This window comes from Daphnia magna, linkage group LG2 (assembly GCF_020631705.1).
Source record: "Daphnia magna isolate NIES linkage group LG2, ASM2063170v1.1, whole genome shotgun sequence".
Taxonomy (NCBI): domain Eukaryota; kingdom Metazoa; phylum Arthropoda; class Branchiopoda; order Diplostraca; family Daphniidae; genus Daphnia; species Daphnia magna.
In genome coordinates this window covers 483,630-500,832 of record NC_059183.1, presented here as the reverse complement: position 1 = coordinate 500,832, position 17,203 = coordinate 483,630, and the positions used below count along the sequence as shown (strand labels likewise).

Below are 17,203 nucleotides of genomic sequence, written 5' to 3'. Positions count from 1 at the left end.
TGAATGTGTCTATCCAACGGCCATTCGTTGTCTTATATACTACAACTGAATTTCGAAATTTTTCGACGACGTGTTGGCGGTCGTGACCCATTTCCTGTTCAGGTTAGCGCAAATGTCAATCCCAGTAAGGTGCCCACAATTAATTAGAACGAAAAAAAAAAGGGTGTGTTGTGCAGGTGACGAATAAAGAGGTTGATCTTTTCGATTAGTCGTTATACTAAATCGGAAAAAAAAAATGTGTAAAAGCAATTCAAATGAAATTCGACTGGTTTTGTTGTTGTTAAGTCTCCATATACACACCGTTGGCAAACAGGAAATTGCCTTAGACAACTTTAACCTTATGGAATCTAGAAAAGGAATCTAGTCTGACCTCAATTTCAAAGTCAAACTGCTGTTTCGATCTGCAAAGAAAAGTTACGTTGCTCTTTTTTGAAATTTTTTCGTTCGAAAAGTGCTGTGTAAAAAGGGCGTTATCACGTTGTCATGGCCGTTGTTATTTTGCTGAGTGATAATAACTATAGCTACTCACTGTTATAGCAATCGACAGCTGATACATCATATCCTGCTGTTTTAGAGGGGTGTGTAAAAACACAAAAAAAAAAAACAATCGGCTGGCAGGCATCCGCGTGATTGATAGCTTAAACCGAACAAGCTGTTGTATATGCTATTAAAAACTTTCTTTTTCGTTTGGCATGCACATGACGCAAACGTTACATTTGTCATCGCCATATCCCACGCGGTTCATCATAAAAACCCGTGATTTTCAAGCCAATTTCTCTCGTTTTCGTAACTTCTTGCATCAGCAAAGTCTTATGACTCTGTATACCCTCGACATTAGATCCGCAATCGTTTTTAGATTTCGAGATACACTGATTGTCTTTACTTTTGATCGATTAGCTTTAGGTTAGTTTATAGTTTTCGATAGGAATCGTATACATGTAGAGGGCCACGCGGAAATAAGAAATCAATTTGTCTTATCAACGTCAGTCCCATTTATGATTAATACAGTGAGATATAAGGTCGGCAACAACTTCAATCGGACCTGGGCTATAATATTCACCAGCGTTATAGCCGTTCGATTCATCCTCACCATCGTACGAGCAGGACTTAGATCACGCATTGATTTCACTATGAAGATGCGGATTGTTGTTTTATCGCTATATCTATACAGGAAATGTCACTGCCAATGTGCAAGCACGTTACCATCAACTTGAAGTAAGGGCAAGCACATACTTGCACATAAAATGGGACCGGTAGCTGATGGGAATTACCGGAGCAAGGACGCGTAATTATATATGTACATAGTGCAATTTGCTATCGTTTCCTATTTTAGGTGAAGGTATAAATAATAAAATTGCGGTTGAATGGGGATTGTTTTCCTGTGTGGTTAGTACACTACCTACTTGTGAATTCCAAGAAGGAAGTATGTAATGAATGATATAAAATTTAAAAAAAACTAGCGTTTCAAACTACTTTCACGAAACAAAAGTCATCGAGTTCGCTCATGTTTGGGCAAAAATGGAGACTATTTAAAGCTAAATTATGGCTTTCTGGTTGATTGGGTAGCATTTCCAAATGGAGAGTCAATTTCTAGAATGTATAAGAAGGTCGATTGTCGTTGCGGCAGGGCACGCACGCACACAACAGAGGAACGCGGAAGATGGCGATGGGAAAGTCTGTTGCAAACAATTATTCCTCTGATTTGTCTTTGACTCTAATTGAGTGTAGTCCTCGCCGACCCCAGGAAGCTAACGGAATATAATTAGCTTGATACGTATAATTGCTGGATTTCTCTCTTCACCGAGTTTCTCCAAACCTAAAAACAGGCAACACAAAATACAGTTTCTATTTGCGTATTATTATGGCGTAAATAGATAATCGTATATGATACAGTCCGTCTTGAAACTTTGGCTTTTTCCATCGGTGGATTCATCCCTGATGGCATATAGAATTATGGAAGAGAAAGCATTTTTGAACAATCATACGTATATATATACATGGCCTCTTTTCGCACGAACAGCTCCTTTATAGGATGCACCGCTTTAACTTGTCGTTGATAGGTTAAATTGGCCAATACTTTCGTGTGGTATACGTGATCCTGCACCCAGGTAACTATCGCCAACGTGCGCAACTTGTTTGCCTTGTGCGCTATGCAAGTTTTCTAGAAATTCTATTAGGTACTCCTTTGGTCCCACTATACCTTTCATTATCAGCCAATTTCATTTCAATAACATTTGTTTCGCAGAAAACGAAAAAAGTGAAAGTAAGTCGATATAATATTTATTTTTTCGCCTTCCCTCGTTGTAAATTATATTGTTTTGTGAAGTAGAAAAGTACAACGCTAATGTTTGTAAATCAAAAGGAATTCGTTATTACCATATTGAATTGACGATGATTTGCCGTTTTAGTATAAGACAAAATAACTATACAACGAAAAGATTGTTTGTGGGTTGTGGTTCCAGTGGCAGCTCAATCGCTATGCACAGCACGCTCGATTGTAACTACACGCAACCATCGTTTCCAGAACGGTGAAAATAATCCAGGTGAAGGTCGTGCGCAAACGACCGATTCCGGCAATAGTCAGCCATAAAATAAGACCAGTCATTCTCAAATAATCACAATCAGCGGGCCCTTTCGGCCACCTTGTGAACACGTAAAACCGAACAAGCTCGATCGTGTTGATCACCAAATCCGCGCCGAATGTCAACCATCAATCTCCTAACCGACACAGTTTTTAAAATCCCACAGCAGTATGCCACTATAATATACAGAAACACAATGTTCATTTTGCCATTGAATATTAACGAGGGTGTGGGTTTCGCGGCTATCGGAGCCAACGTGATAGTCGTCGATGTATATAGGGCCTATATACGGTCAAGGTCTAGTCCGAGACCAGCCCCTGCTCACTTACGTCATTACACAGCCTATTTACCATAAAAGAATATAGTATTGTCTCTATATATCTAACAGTTCAAATCATTCTGCGAATAGCTTTGTCATCCACAGTAGGTGGGTTATTTGCTGATGGAGCTTCCGGTTGCGTGCGGACAGAGCAGCCCTCAGTCATCGGGCGTAAATGTTGGCATATATACACTCGGCGAGTCATGCGGGATTGGCTGTTGCATTTTGAAATAGTGCGAATAGCTATACAAACCACCTGCTGCTGATTCTCTGTCAGATAACATCATAACGAATATGATTCGACAACTATTGCAATTATTAGGACTATCTGGGTTGCAATGAATCAGCTGAATTTGTTTTTGTTTGGCAACAACGGGTCGATTGTATTTTTCTCATCGTAAAAACCAACTAGTGGAATCCAATTCTTTCGTCAGACATGCACAGACGTGTGCTCTGACTGTGTGAAAAGGTCGAGAACCATAAAAGAGTGTTTAATTGGAAACGACAGTTTGACGGCCCGTCGTTTGTGCAATTCACCAACCGATTTGTAAAATCAGTTGGTAGGGGAAAATCAAGACATTTGTCCAATCCACCTGTCTCACTGCTGTGGGAAAAACGTCGTGTTTGATAACCGCATCCAGTCAGTGCTGGATGTTTCCACGTCTTTTTCTTTTCCTTTTTTTCGAAAGCCCTTTCCCCGAATGGATTGTGCGCGTTGAGAATATCGGATGTGCCGTAACCTAATTGGGCATGGCCGTCTATGTTGTTTTTGTTGTATTTTTATACATGTCTGAGCTTGTTAGAAAATAAAACACATAACTACACTTTCATTTTTATATTCCGTTACACCAATTTTGATGGTGAGAGTCGCCCATAGCGAACGAAGAATCAACGATCGTGACGGCGGTTAAAGGATATATAGAGAAAATGAAGACACGTTGATATATAAAACATTTGATCCATCACGATAACAAGTCTTGAGAATGCAATAAAGAAAATAGACTTTTAAGCTTAACAAACGACCTGCTGTTTTGCCAAATATCTGGCGCATTTTGTTTCTCATTTGTTTTCCCCCCGCATTGTATAATGAATCATTTCTCGATGTCGGTTCACGGAATCATTTCCCTTTGCGGTGATGGGCAGCACAACTTCCCGTTCTGCTTTTTAATGAGACGTTGGAAAGAAAGGAAAGTCATGCAGAATGATGATTAGAATTCGCGAATTTGATTTTGTTTTTTTTATAGTTGTTTGCGTGGCTATTCGTCACCGAAGCGAACATGGATCGCATTTCCAATTGAGATTTCCATGCGAATCGGGTCGCTTTCGTTTGTTGTATTTTTTATTTTTTTTAGGTCCTCCGATCGTGCGAAACGCGATTCGCAACAGATGTTTTGCGGTCGGGAAAAACTCGTGATTGTTATGACAGTATAATCAACTAAGCATAAACCATATATCAGATATATATACGTGTATATCTACGACTCTTTCACGCTACGATGCGATAAACCGAATCTCACCGGTGGTGACGATTTGACCGTGGGAAATAAACGAGTCCCACCTATACATAGTAGCCGTCTCGTATACGATCTCATTGTATCCCGCTATTTCTATATACTTAACGCTGTACATGTTTGAATGTGATTTTTATTCGGGGTGGATATGTCTAGACGTACAGCTATATAAATAACTAGTAAAAATGTAGGTTAATGTTCCGGCCGATCGGCTATTGTTTATCGACATTTGATGCTTGACTTTTATAGGGACGCGATCAACGTTCCGATGTGTGTATACCGGCATTTGTAAAGGAATGACGTCATATCTTTGATAAGAGAAACGGTTCGAATCACCCAATTTCGCGGATGTCCGTGTAATGTTTTTCTTCAAGTTTCCATTTGTAATGGGATGTTTCTTGAAGCTATATACTTTTGATTCCTTTTGAGGAGCGCGTTCGTTGTTGAGGCATCAGCCAAAGTGCATTTATGCAAATCATTCGGTATCCTATCTTTTTCACAATGTCGAACGTTAGTCGGCAACGCTATTCGAATTGCTGTCTATCAATTCGAAAAAGGAAACAACAGCTATTGTGTGTACGCAGCTATACACACAACAGGAGATACGCAATCGGGGCTGAGTAACCGCCGATGTACGGAAGGCTCTATATACGATCGCAGTAGAATTTTCCTTTTCAAACAAAACCAAAAGCGAAAGAAAGAGGATGTAAACAGAGAGAGAGAGAGAGAGTCCATTTGGATTTTGCAATGGAATGAAACGTTTTTGCATGCAAACTACTTGAGATATAGCCACCCATACTTTTTAGTGGACGGTTGGACAATTAAAGTACTGTTGACAATTTGCTAGACATGGTACAAAATCGAACAGCATTTGTTTGGCAACGTCTTGTTGGCATCGAAGGTTTTGGTCAATAACCATCACCGGTCACGGAATGAATCCTTTCTCGTTCAAAGTCGAAACGACGTTTCATTTGATTGTCGTCCTTGATGGTGCGCTGATTTCAAACACCAAGTCGTGGTTGTCAGAGCTCATGTCGTTATAGAATGACGATTCTAGAAGTAAGAGCATCCATGTATGCAAATGAGGTTTGCTGCTTACAGGTTACTTGGCGTGATTCTCACTGATTAAGCTGACGATGGATCATTTCAATTGGGTAGGAGTGGCCCAGACGACTGGCCACCAGACCGAGGAAGACACCCAAAATGAAATTTGAAAAACCAACCAAACAACAACAAAAAATGTAAATGTTTTGAATTTTTCTTGTCTAGTCACACGCAGACAGACGAACACACACGTTCGGGATTTACCACTTTCATTCTTCTTATTCACGGCTGATGATGTAAGGAGAAAGAGGCAAGTCAGTGAGTGGTTTAAATGGATGCGATTACGTCTCCTCTTCCCCCGTCTCGTCGTTGAGGTTCGCCCTTTTTCCCTACCAGACGAAAGCCATCGACGCTTTCATATTCCTTTCTTTTTTTTTTTTCAAAGCCATTCTTCCATTCTTCTTTACACTCACGTAAAATGTGTCTGATTGGGAAGGTTTATTACGATGATATACTTAAGTCGAACCGGAGGCGAAAAATCATTATCAACTGGCCGAATAGCTCGTATACCAGAATTTCTTTTTATAAGCTGTTAAGGCCCTTGGAAGTGGAACTATGCCGACATGTGTTGTAGCCTCAGAGAAAACACCATTTCTTTCGTTGAATCGTAGCGTGATTGTTCCGGGATTTGAAGCAACATGACCAAGTTTTTTTGTTTTGTTTTTCCCTTTCAAACGTTTTTAGTGCCAGCAGGTTCACGTCGCACAAAGTAAAAGCAAATGGCTTTTTTTTTTTCTAAATCGTAGACGACCTTGATGCTACGAAGATTGTGGATGCGCTCTATCGAAAGTTACAATCGTCTTCTTATTTTTGTTGATGGGAAACTATAGCCAGACCACCAACAAGGAAATTTTCGAATACCAAATCCATAAAAACGGATGGGGAATTGTCATCAAATCGTTCAGGGCTGATGGCTTTATTCCCCCTGGTTAAGAAAAATGGTTATTACATTTTGTTATTTTTTTTTAAATAAAATTCGTTGTTATGGCGGACAAGACGGGCGACATGTGCGGATATCATCAGGGCTCCTGGATAATATAAAAACAATTTCTTTTTTTTTTTCTATCAACAATAAACGCATCAGGCTTTGTTTTTTTCGACATGCACGCTTTGCATAAATAGGAATGTCTCTTTTCTTTGTATATGTCACTAGTGGCCTGAATTTTGGTCCATCAACAACATCTAGCAGTAAATCACGTGAGGCAATCGACCACGTCTCGTAAAATCCTTTTTCGTTTTTCAAACAGAATTTTTTTGTTTTTTAAACTATACGGCCAAATTCCAATTTGATTTGATGTCCTGTAAACTATACCGTCATCGTCTTTACGATGTCGTCGACGACGTAGAATTTTCGTTGCCCATCGTTTTCGATCCGAGTCCCAAGAACCTTGGATTAGCCAACTGAGTCGGGGATGTATAGTAGGCAACACACACGCAAATGAAAACGTTCTGATTCTTAGAGAAAACTGTCATTTGTATTTTTTTTTTTTTTTCTTTCACAAAATAGAGAAAGAATTCTGGAAGAAAAAGGATGGACAAGAGTATACAAATAAATGGCTAGCATATTTCCTTTACGTTTGTTTGGGCGATCGGATGAGGTTGTCCACTATTCAGGATGTTGTACCGTTAAACAAAAGCTTAAAAAAAAGAGAAATGCCCTACAACAAAAAAATGTAAAAATGTTCAAAAGGACCGATCCGTTTCCACGACGCCGAAAGAGAGGGAAAGTATAAAACCATAAAGGAAAGGAAAAGCAAATCTATAGATGCTCGTGCTGATGTGCGTGTGCCACCAGATCGGTTGATATTTACATCGTTTGGTTACTGTCGTTGTACCGTCGCAATCGGTCGTTCAAGTGCCGTTCTTTCGTTCGGGTTATATCCAGGTCAAGTTGAGGGTAGCCATTTTGTTTTGTTTTTACAAAAGACCAGCCGCCTTCAAGTCGGCCAACATCTTCACGACATGCTCGGGCATGGGGGGAGGAGTGGGCAAATGATCACCGGTGGCCTGGAATCCATTCTCATCAGCGACCCAGTTGACGGTGAGGACGACGCCATCGGGAGTAGCGAAAGAGTAAGATCCCTTTGGAGACGGTTCCAATGTCTTCGGGTTTAGGTCCGACTTGTTTCTGGTTGCCACTTTCTTCCATTTTGGTGCCATCTTCGCTCTCGAAACTGATTGATATTAAAAATGTATTTCAATATTGCAATGGAACTGATGAAAATTCAGGTGATGGTTGTGTCATTTACCTGTAAGAGTAACTGCCATCGGCGTTGTTCTCGCTAGCGGATCGGACGATGGCGATGGGCTTCACTTCGTCCAATTTGGCGGGAGCTGCGGAGCAGGCGACCAACAGACCACAGAAAACTCCGAGAATGAACTAAAAAACAATTGCAATTGCATTCAATAATTTAAGTACGTGAAAGAACAAGTGAATTTTGCCTTGATTGAGACGTGCTTACCACTTTCATTTTTTTGAGCCTTGAAATTTGTAATTGACGAAAGAGAGGAATCAAGATTTGCACTGATGGTCAGTGTGTGTGTTGTAGTGTAGGATGCGGTTAGCTACTGCTCTCTTCATCGGACGAGTTCTTCCTTTTATATACACACGGACAGCTCTCTTACTCCATGTCTGATGGGAGAATTCAGTTTTTCTTTTTTTTCTTTTTTTTCGTTTTAGTTCTTCTTCTTCTTTATTTGGGGAGGAGGTGCATTTGAACCGGGTGTTTTCCGTCCCATCCCCACCACCACCTCACCTGCTTTTATTTTCTATATTTATTTTTGTCCTTTTCTTCGTCTTGCCTTTCGGTCCTTTTTAAGTTGTTTGCCATTGCCGACCCCCATCTCCTGTCTTTATCTCTTTCCATTTTCTATTTTTTATTTCTTTTTCTTTTCACTCCCGAAATTTTCGTTTCGTTAAAGAAAAAAGAAATGAAGAAGAGTTGGACATGCCAACCGTTCGTTGCAACCAGGGTTATACACGATCGTCTTCAGCTGTCGGGCGTGACCGCTCACGCAGGTCTAAAAAAACAAAACAAAACAAAAAACATACAGGAGGAAATGGCAGAAAATTGCACAACGCAAGTGAAAGGGAAAAAGAACGCGGGCAAAAACACGCAGTTTTGGGCGGCCGGACGTGCAAAGAAATTCAAGTGATGACACAGTGCCTTCAGAAATCGAATTTTAATGGCTCTTGTTACACATTTAAAAGAAGAGAGATTGGCAGTTCGCATTTCCAACACATTCTGCAACATTGGGCTTTGTTTGAATCATAATAATAGTTTGCGCACAGGTAAGTTTATGCGCTAGTTTGTCATTAACATGGCAGCAGTGATTATACGAGTCGATTGTTTGTAGAGCTCAGGGTCGCACCAACCATATGGTGAGGGCTCTTCCTACGTCACTGCGCGTACGAGACAAGCATCCGCTTAAACACAAGGACAACATTTGAATTTTGATTTGCCCGTCGAATAATTTTTTTTTAAGGGGGGGGGGGATCTGTGACAGCTGAATAACTCCCGAAAAGCCCAGCTGTGTTACGCAGAATTGAACAAAGATGTCACGAGTTGGACAGCGATCGTTTTTCACTTTTGTTTTCCTCGATTGATTAAAACGACACGGTCGCAAATTCCCGTGAAAAAAAAAAAAATCGAATTCTTTAGGAGAAAAAATAAAAGGTTTGGAACAGGTGGAGGCGGATTTGAATGAAGGTTAAAAAAGGGCTGCTGCCATATACGTTGTAGGTGGACTTTGTGTGCAGGTTGCGATGAGGAGGAAAGGTAATCAATCAAAGGTTAAAATAGAAAAAAGAAAGAACGACTTTCGTGCTGGAAATTCTATAGTTAGCCCACACATTGTAATCTGCTGGGCCGAGATTCCAGACACTTCAAGTTATTATAACGAGCGTAACCTAAACAGATTATGTGTGTGCCTCATTGGAATTTAAACAATCAGTCTCGCCCGTATTCACCTGTATTACGTAGAACATAATGATCTTGAATCACTTCAACACGAAAATGAGGATGGAAGAGGGACGGGGGGTGAAGAAATGAAGGAGTAGGAAAAAAAAAGGAGGTCAGGTTCGAAAGCATTTGACTTCAGGCCAGGGCAACTGTGTATTTTATTATGAATAAAAGTTTATTTAATCCTTTTGTTTTTTTGTTTTTTTAATGTCTATTCGTTCGTGCGCATCTCCATAGTATTCGAGTGTGTGCCACTAGGCCACTGCGATCAGTAGGCGAAGAGAGTGGAATCCGACATCATCATCCATCAATTGATTAATTCGCCTCTTAAAATAGCATTGATTTCTGATTCTTGGATTTCTATCGTTTTGTTTGTTGACCATTATTAGAATTTATTTTGCAAAAATAAAACGCAAAGTTGAATGATTCAATAGAATTTCAAAAAAAAAATATATAAATAAAAATCTCTCGCAACTGTTGCCTTTCACTCATTTCTCATTTCTATGCGACCTGCCGGCGTCTTTTGTTGCGTGAGATCAGTCAAGACGACCAGTGCCCATATGCGTAATCCTTTATTTGGCCAAATTCAATGAAATTTCGCAAAAGGGAAAAGTATATAGATTTCCGTAAGTCTAAAATGTATCGTTTGAAATCACTTGCATTTCATCGTCTTCAAATATGAAATGCATTGAACCAGGAGTGCATCTCATGATACAACGTCAACGTGTCACATGTATGTAATCAACCATTGAATCACGAACGGAAATCGTAACAACAGAAACCAGAAAACTCACGAAGGAACAAGATCTAATGGAAAAGAATTTAAAAAAAAACCTGCTTAACCTCGACGTCTGATTCCATCTCTCTTTAACTCTCTCTGGTCTCTTCAGCTGGTTTGGTCCAGGGTCGTCCTTGAGTCATCACTAGCCGTTAAATATAAAAAAAAAGGAGATGCGCTCCCGCGACCTCGTCTCGCGTGTAATTACCATAAATCTTCCCTCCCCCCTTTTTTTTTGTTTTTAAATAAACGAATTTCATCTTTGAAAGGGGAAATTTTATTTTTCATTGTCCGCCTTCTCGAACGGCAACTGTTAAGAAATGCGCAGTCGAGTTGGAGACGTGCGTGCCAATCGTTTCGGAGTCGTTCGCATTTCGGGACTTCTCTCCAGTTTTGGTTGAATGACGTCTTTCTTTTTCTTTAAATTCGAACACAAAAGAAAGAGAAAGACATCGGCCATGTATAAAATATAATGATAATAATGTGCTGTCGTCTTCTTTTTTCTAAACTCGGTCGGTCGTCGACTCTCACGAGCCGTCCGTGGGTTAGCGGCGGGAAATCCACCAACTATTAGGGTCAAACATAAAAAGTGAAATGAGTAATGTAGTTGAAACATTTCTTTATATTTCTGTCCCATTTTTACCGTTTCGCAAGCTCCGAAAACTGGAAAATTGTTCGCGTACGAAATTGGGATCCAATTGGAAATTGAATAACGTTGATCGTAAAAGGTTAGATTATCTAAAAGCCAACGAATCTAAAACTGGCTATAGGATCGTATGGGAAGCGGCCTATTTACAATCACAACATCAACGGGTTTCTTTTATGTGTAAAAACATTTTTATTTATAGGCACACACGAATATTTTGATTGGTTTTCATTATGGCATTGTCAAGAGGAGTTTTGTTTCATTTACAGAAGACCGGCAGCCTTCAAGTCGGCCAACATCTTCACGACGTGCTCGGGCATGGGGGGAGGAGTGGGCAAATGGTCACCGGTGGCCTGGAATCCGTTCTCGTCAGCGACCCAGTTGACGGTGAGGACAACACCATCGGGGGTAGTGAAAGAGTAAGATCCCTTGGAGACGGTTCCAATGTCTTCGGGTTTAGGTCCGACTTGCTTCTGATTGCCACTTTCCTGCACTTTGGTGCCATCAGCGCTCTCGAAACTGCACGATTAATGAATCAAAGAAGTGCATTAGGAATAATTGAGTCACGATGTCAGGACAATTCGATCAGCGTTTACTCGAAAGAATAGCTGCCATCAGCGTTCATTTCGCTGTTGGATGAGATGATTTCGATGGGCTTCTTTTCGTCATCGAGTTTAGCCGGTGCAGCAGCAGCGACAGCAACCAAAGCGATCAATACCAACTGTTGAAAAAAATCAAATTGTTTTCATTGGCCAACACTTCACTTCAGTTTAAATGCTGTTTGAACTTACGAATTTCATGATGATTGTTGTTTGGAGTGGTGGATATTTCTCGGAGATGAGAATGTTTGTGTGTGACTTGAATCGACTGATGGTTCGCTTTATATACACGTCTCTCTGCCTCCTCTATAGACGATCTCTGATCTCTCTGTCTAGCAGCCCAAAAAAAAAAAAATCACACGAATTCCACGTTGTGGGTGGGAGTTGGCCTCTTCTTCGATTTTTTGTTTTCTAAATCTTCTTCACCTTCTTTATGCGAGTTGCTCATGTGCCAGAAAGGCAATCGACACAGAGATGCCTTTCGTTTCGGGAATTCTCTTTCTTTGGCTTTTCGCTTTTCAACTTGTGTTTTATGTTCGTGTCTTATTGAGGTGTGTGTTATATGCATACACACGTGTGTGCGGTGCAGGGTTACACAATTAATCCTCAAACTATTAACCAAGAAAAAGGCCGGAGAAAGAGATTTCTTTCTGCTTTGGTTCTTCTTTTTTTCCTTTTCTTGGAAAGAGAGAGGAACAACACAGACCATTGCCATTCGGTTTCACGTTTCTTCACGGTGCGGCACGTGATTCACCTCTCGCCATCCCTCGTTATAAGCCAAACAGGCAATCAAAACAGCACACACATGCAGACAGAAGAGAGAGAGAGAGAGGGGGGAAAGACACTCCTCTTCTCCCTACCTGAGGGCAACCATCAACACCATCCAGGGTCAACTGCGGCCTGTCCACTTTTACTTTTTCTTCTTTTTTTGTATTTTTTTTTTATTATTTCTTGTTATTTATTACGTGTATTATTATTACTATTCTCTGCATCACTCTCTCTTGTATCTTCGAAGATTTTCTTTGGGGTTTTTTAAAACTATATTTTAAGCGATGCCATTGCCAACAGGCAATATATGGTTAAATAAGACGACATTGACTTGAATGTTTATTAAATGAAAGATGTGCCTCTATCGATTTATCCTTGACGCTTGAATATGTTTTGAAAATAAAAAGGGATGTCTCCTTCCTGGATTTCGGTATAATAAATGATGCACCTGCACTAAATGCTGCCTCTCTCTATGTTTTCGGTTGAAGGGAGTGCTGCGTGAACGTCTTGCTTAACGCATCCCGCAAAGATAAGCCATTCCCTACTAACCTTGAATCATCGTCAAAGATGTGAAAGGAATGCATGGGATCCAGCATCATTTGAAACAAATATTCATCACTTCCCACGCGTATATCTTGTTGCCATACGGTGAGATAACTCGGTATTATTCAGCAAACATTTACAAATAGCATCCACTGAACTGTTTACTTTGTCCAGCATTAAGAGAAACACGTTAGACTCTTCTCGATTGTTATCGTTGTATATATTGGGAGGCAACAAGATGACTATCGACAAGCGATTGACGAGACAGGTCTGGCCATTTAATATGATGCTAATCTCATTGGTCGAATTGAATTATCCCTCAGTCTTCTTAGGATTTTAAAGACGTGGAAGGTGTTTCCAATCGGCACAGAAATCAGAAAGAATTTATTAGCAGTGTGCAACAATGCGCATTGATACAAATCTCTTTAGCCAATGAACTGATGATGCTATAACTGTGTCCAAACTTAATAGACTTTTATCTTCTCCTTATTCATCAACTTTCCTTTATAAACAGTTTTTAGCCTTCATTCATTAATTAAATAGACTTGTGCGTAACTCTTTTAATGTCGTTAGTGTCCCCGGTTACGCAACTTTGAAAGTTGCATAAACCTGACCATCTATTGACCGACTTCAACCGACTGTTGAAGTATCGATGAGAATCGTTGACTCAAAATAGTGTCAACAAAATGAACGAAAAGCAAATAAAGCCGACGTGCTTTCCATTTCCGCGTCCGTCCCTAAAATGCCGGCTCGCTTTACACAACAAATACATTTTTCCCTTTCTTTTCTTATTCCATTTCCAACAAGTCTATATATATACGACCATACTTTCTCCCACCTGAACCGCACAAAAGCCACTCCATTTCCTTGTGCGTGATTGGCTCCCTCCTGCGCCAAACGCATTCAAACAATTTCCGATAAACTATCGGCCATATATGCGATGGCGGATATTGTTTATCGTTTGGTTGGGAAAAACAAAGAGATTGTCGTGCACGATACGCACGCATTTGTTCTTCTGGTACAGGACATCCAGTGACGATAGCGAATGCGTTGTGTGTGTAAGTGTATAAGAATTTAAATTTCAAAGCAGCACGGAGGCGGATGTGAAAGACTGTCGTTCAATATCGTTATTGTGCATCGAGTGAAGGGGATGTCTGTATACTCGTCCAACATCTTACCACAGCATGTGTAGATGCACCTTGCACGACCTTGACGGCTGCACCTTCTTCCGCGCATTTTTGTTGGCTCAAAAATATACCTTTATCGTGTGTGTGTGTTATATTTGAATAACGATATCGGCAGTTTACACTTATATTGGAGAACATTTCATTTAACTTTTCATTTCGGTCCTCTAATTCGAGTTGTTGGGGTATAGGTATATACCGTTTCTAATTGAACGTTTTGAATGTTTTCGTGGTGGCATTTAGAAATTTGCAACGGCCAAACAAACCGTATCGAATGCTTTCTTCATACGTCATGATGTTCTTAACGAAGCGGTTAAAATTCTCTTAACGTTTAACTATGAATGCTTGTTTAAACGCCATTCTTCGTCGTGATGAGCTTGACGTTAAAAATAAGTCTGTGCCCCCCCACCCCCGCCAACGAATTATTATTTCGCGTAGAGAATAAAAGTGAAGTGGGAAAAATTCAGCACGATGTACTTATGATTTCGTGATTCCCTTTTTTTTTTTGCATTCATTAACAGATTTATTTTTTTTTAAACTTTAGAGGACATGTTGAATAAGAGAAAGGCGTTTTCACTTAAGGGGGGGGATGCAACATGAAATTGAAAAAATGTACTTCTCAACAAGTAACATCTTCAAGGACGTAAACATTTCGTGTGTACAGCTGCATCGACGCGTTTCTTCTTCTTCGACACTCGCATTTATCTCCGCTGCGCTAAATGCGAGAGTCAAACGGGCAATAGCGGCAACGTCACACACACTTTTACTTTGGTGTGTCATTTTCACATGCCGCTCTATGTATTGTACCTTTTGTGTCTGTATAAACATCGTCCGCCCTCAAGGTAACGATGTCTTGATGACTTTTGAATTTCCCCCATTTTCTTTTTTTTTTCTCTTTTACCTTTGATGGAAAGGAGAAAATCGAAAGTTGTGGACGGCCTTGGGCCGTCGAGCACCTGGACTGTGTGCACACGTTTTCCTTCTCGTCATATCGTCAATTTTTGCTGTCGGCTTTTCATTTTTTACGATCCGTCACGTATAGCAAAAGGGAAAAAAGTTCCCACACAACGACCTACGTGTCCTATACGTGTATCGTATATTCATATTGGATTTTCTTTTTTACTGGAAATCATTTTTTTTTTGTAATTATTTTCCAACGTTTACGGCATAACACAAAATGGGACATGAATAACGCGAGTGGTCTTGTTCATATTTTTTCAATTTGTCACACTTTCATCTCGTTTATTTTTGTTTGTTATCCAAGGATATCACTATAATAGGAGGCCTAAGATGTACGTCATCGATTATTATTCGTCCTTTTTTTTTTTTGGTTTTCGTTTTCATTCTTTTTTTTTTTCTTTTTTTAGTACAAGAAAATTGTATACAAAGGGGGGGAGGAGGGTGGGCCAAAATTGGTTTTTGTTGGATGGATTTGGAAAATTCGGCAGAAAGTATTTTATTTACGAAGACCAAGTCTTTGATCGAGGAGGCCGAGCATCTGAAGTTTCTGCTTGGTGCTCATACCGGCGGCGCGGGCCTCATCGGCTGCGTTCGTTCGGGCAATGATGGCCAGGGCTCGTTTGATGGCAGGCGATGGCTCGGGAGCAACGGGAAGGTGAGCGCCCTGAGGCTGGAACCCGTTCTCATCAGCCACGAAGGTCAAGTCAATCTTGTCACCTTCCGGCGCCGTGTAAGACCACGAGCCGCGGGACGTCGCTCCGGCCTCTTCTCCGATCTGTTTCTGAGCTCCTTCCTCTTCGCGTTTCACGCCATCGGCTGTTTCGAATCTGTTTTGTTTTTGTTTTGTTGTTTTTTTCATTTGGAAGGAGTTCATTTTCAAAGGTAAAATGTGTAAGAGAGTAGTAGATCTTGAGGTGAGTTGAAAACTTACTTGAATTTGTAACTGCCATCCAAATTGGGTCCTTCGCTTTCGGATGTGATGATTTCGACGGGCGGTTTGGCCGCATCCTGTGGCATGGCAGCCACTAAGCCAATCAAAACTGCTAAAACAAATACCTGCGTATGTGTCGTCGTATGAGAAATCAATGTCGCTTCAACTCTCGATCAAAAAATAATTTCAGAAATTTCAGAAAGAAAGAAACGATGAGCGGAACTCACCTTCATTGTGCGGATGCTTGTGATGATGTGCGACGCTCGGTTGTTTTCTACCTGCCGTTTTATACATTCCGGAAAAAAATGGTGGGCGCCTCCTTGAGAGTGCCTTCGTGAGTCTCTTTTTTTTTTTCTTTCTTTTCTGTTGCCTGTCTGCTTACTGGAGAGGAAGGAACCAACCAGCAGAAGAAGAAGAAAAAAAAATCAATTTTCCCTCAAGGACTGCCTTCTCTTTCTTGTGAACACATTTCATCACCTGGTCGTCCTCCACTTTAATCCTCCACCCCGTCTTTCTCTCCAACAATTCCTGCCTTTCTATACACGACGCTTCACAACAAAACTCTCCATTTTGCTTGAAAAAAAAAAGGAGAAGAGGACGATGAGCGATGGCGTGTCTCCATATCTTCTTCACGTAGAAGCGTGATAATGTAACCGGCTCTTTTTTTTGTTGTTGTTTTGTTCTTTCTGGTTCGCATCGTTTCGTTCTGGCGGTTCCGTCGGCAATGTTTTTTTGTTTTGTTTTTGTTTTTTTACTTGCCCATTTCCCAACATTCCGTCGTCATGTCCCTCCCCCTTGAGGTTTTTTTATTTTTTTATTTTTCAAGTACTGTAATGATATATTGATGGATAGCATTTATATGGAACCTTCCATATTTTTCGTTTTTTTTTTAGGTTTAGAATCGAATGCTTTCTGCTGAATTCGACCAGATCTTGGAACACGAACCTTTCTCTTTCCCTTTTTTTTGTGTGTGAAGTGATTACATTTTTTAAAAAATTCATTTAAATAACTGTATTTGCAATTTGCCTGTTTCAATGTCTTACGTAACGATACATATCCGGGATCCGGTTCTCTGCACAAGGTAAAACCCTCGAAGAAAAATACAATAAAATCACAAATTTGCATATTATTGTTACCGGCCAATTCTGATATCCTTCTAAGATAATACAATGACTGGAGGCTGGGTTAATTTAACACACGTGATCCATCATCGCCGACAAACTGACGATCGAGGTTGCTGATTTTACAGTCGTTTTACTATACACAGTCCACATCAACAATATTTTGGAATTTCGTTCAAGACGGAGGTCGGAGAA

The 17,203-nt window shown here is 40.4% G+C and overlaps 3 protein-coding genes across 3 annotated transcripts; all 3 read right to left on the bottom strand.

Annotated features, from left to right (window-relative positions):
* Positions 1-6,969: 6,969 nt before the first annotated feature.
* LOC116915512 (larval cuticle protein LCP-22) lies at positions 6,970-8,138 on the bottom strand. The gene is given in 4 exon segments (XM_032920671.2): positions 6,970-7,601; positions 7,603-7,690; positions 7,766-7,896; positions 7,979-8,138. Coding segments are annotated over 4 exon segments (396 nt in total). The 5' UTR covers positions 7,988-8,138; the 3' UTR covers positions 6,970-7,433.
* Positions 8,139-11,074: 2,936 nt separating this feature from the next.
* LOC116917161 (larval cuticle protein LCP-22) lies at positions 11,075-11,854 on the bottom strand. The gene is made up of 3 exons (XM_032922531.2): positions 11,694-11,854; positions 11,499-11,623; positions 11,075-11,421 (listed from the first exon to the last, which is right to left on the bottom strand). The coding sequence occupies exons 1-3, from the start codon at positions 11,700-11,702 to the stop codon at positions 11,166-11,168; spliced, it is 390 nt and encodes a 129-aa protein (XP_032778422.1). The 5' UTR covers positions 11,703-11,854; the 3' UTR covers positions 11,075-11,165.
* Positions 11,855-15,208: 3,354 nt separating this feature from the next.
* Positions 15,209-16,254, bottom strand: LOC116915495 (cuticle protein CP14.6). The gene is made up of 3 exons (XM_045170280.1): positions 16,115-16,254; positions 15,888-16,012; positions 15,209-15,783 (listed from the first exon to the last, which is right to left on the bottom strand). Exons 1-3 carry the CDS (start codon positions 16,118-16,120, stop codon positions 15,453-15,455), a joined length of 462 nt encoding a protein of 153 aa, XP_045026215.1. The 5' UTR covers positions 16,121-16,254; the 3' UTR covers positions 15,209-15,452.
* Between the last annotated feature and the right edge of the window lie 949 nt (positions 16,255-17,203).

Excerpts from the sequence above, each read along its gene's own strand:
- LOC116917161 (XM_032922531.2), bottom strand. Across the intron at positions 11,422-11,498 it reads GATGGCAGCTATTCTTTCGA|TTTCGAGAGCGCTGATGGCA; the intron begins GTAAACGCTGAT and ends TTAATCGTGCAG.
- LOC116915495 (XM_045170280.1), bottom strand. Across the intron at positions 15,784-15,887 it reads GATGGCAGTTACAAATTCAA|ATTCGAAACAGCCGATGGCG; the intron begins GTAAGTTTTCAA and ends AAAACAAAACAG.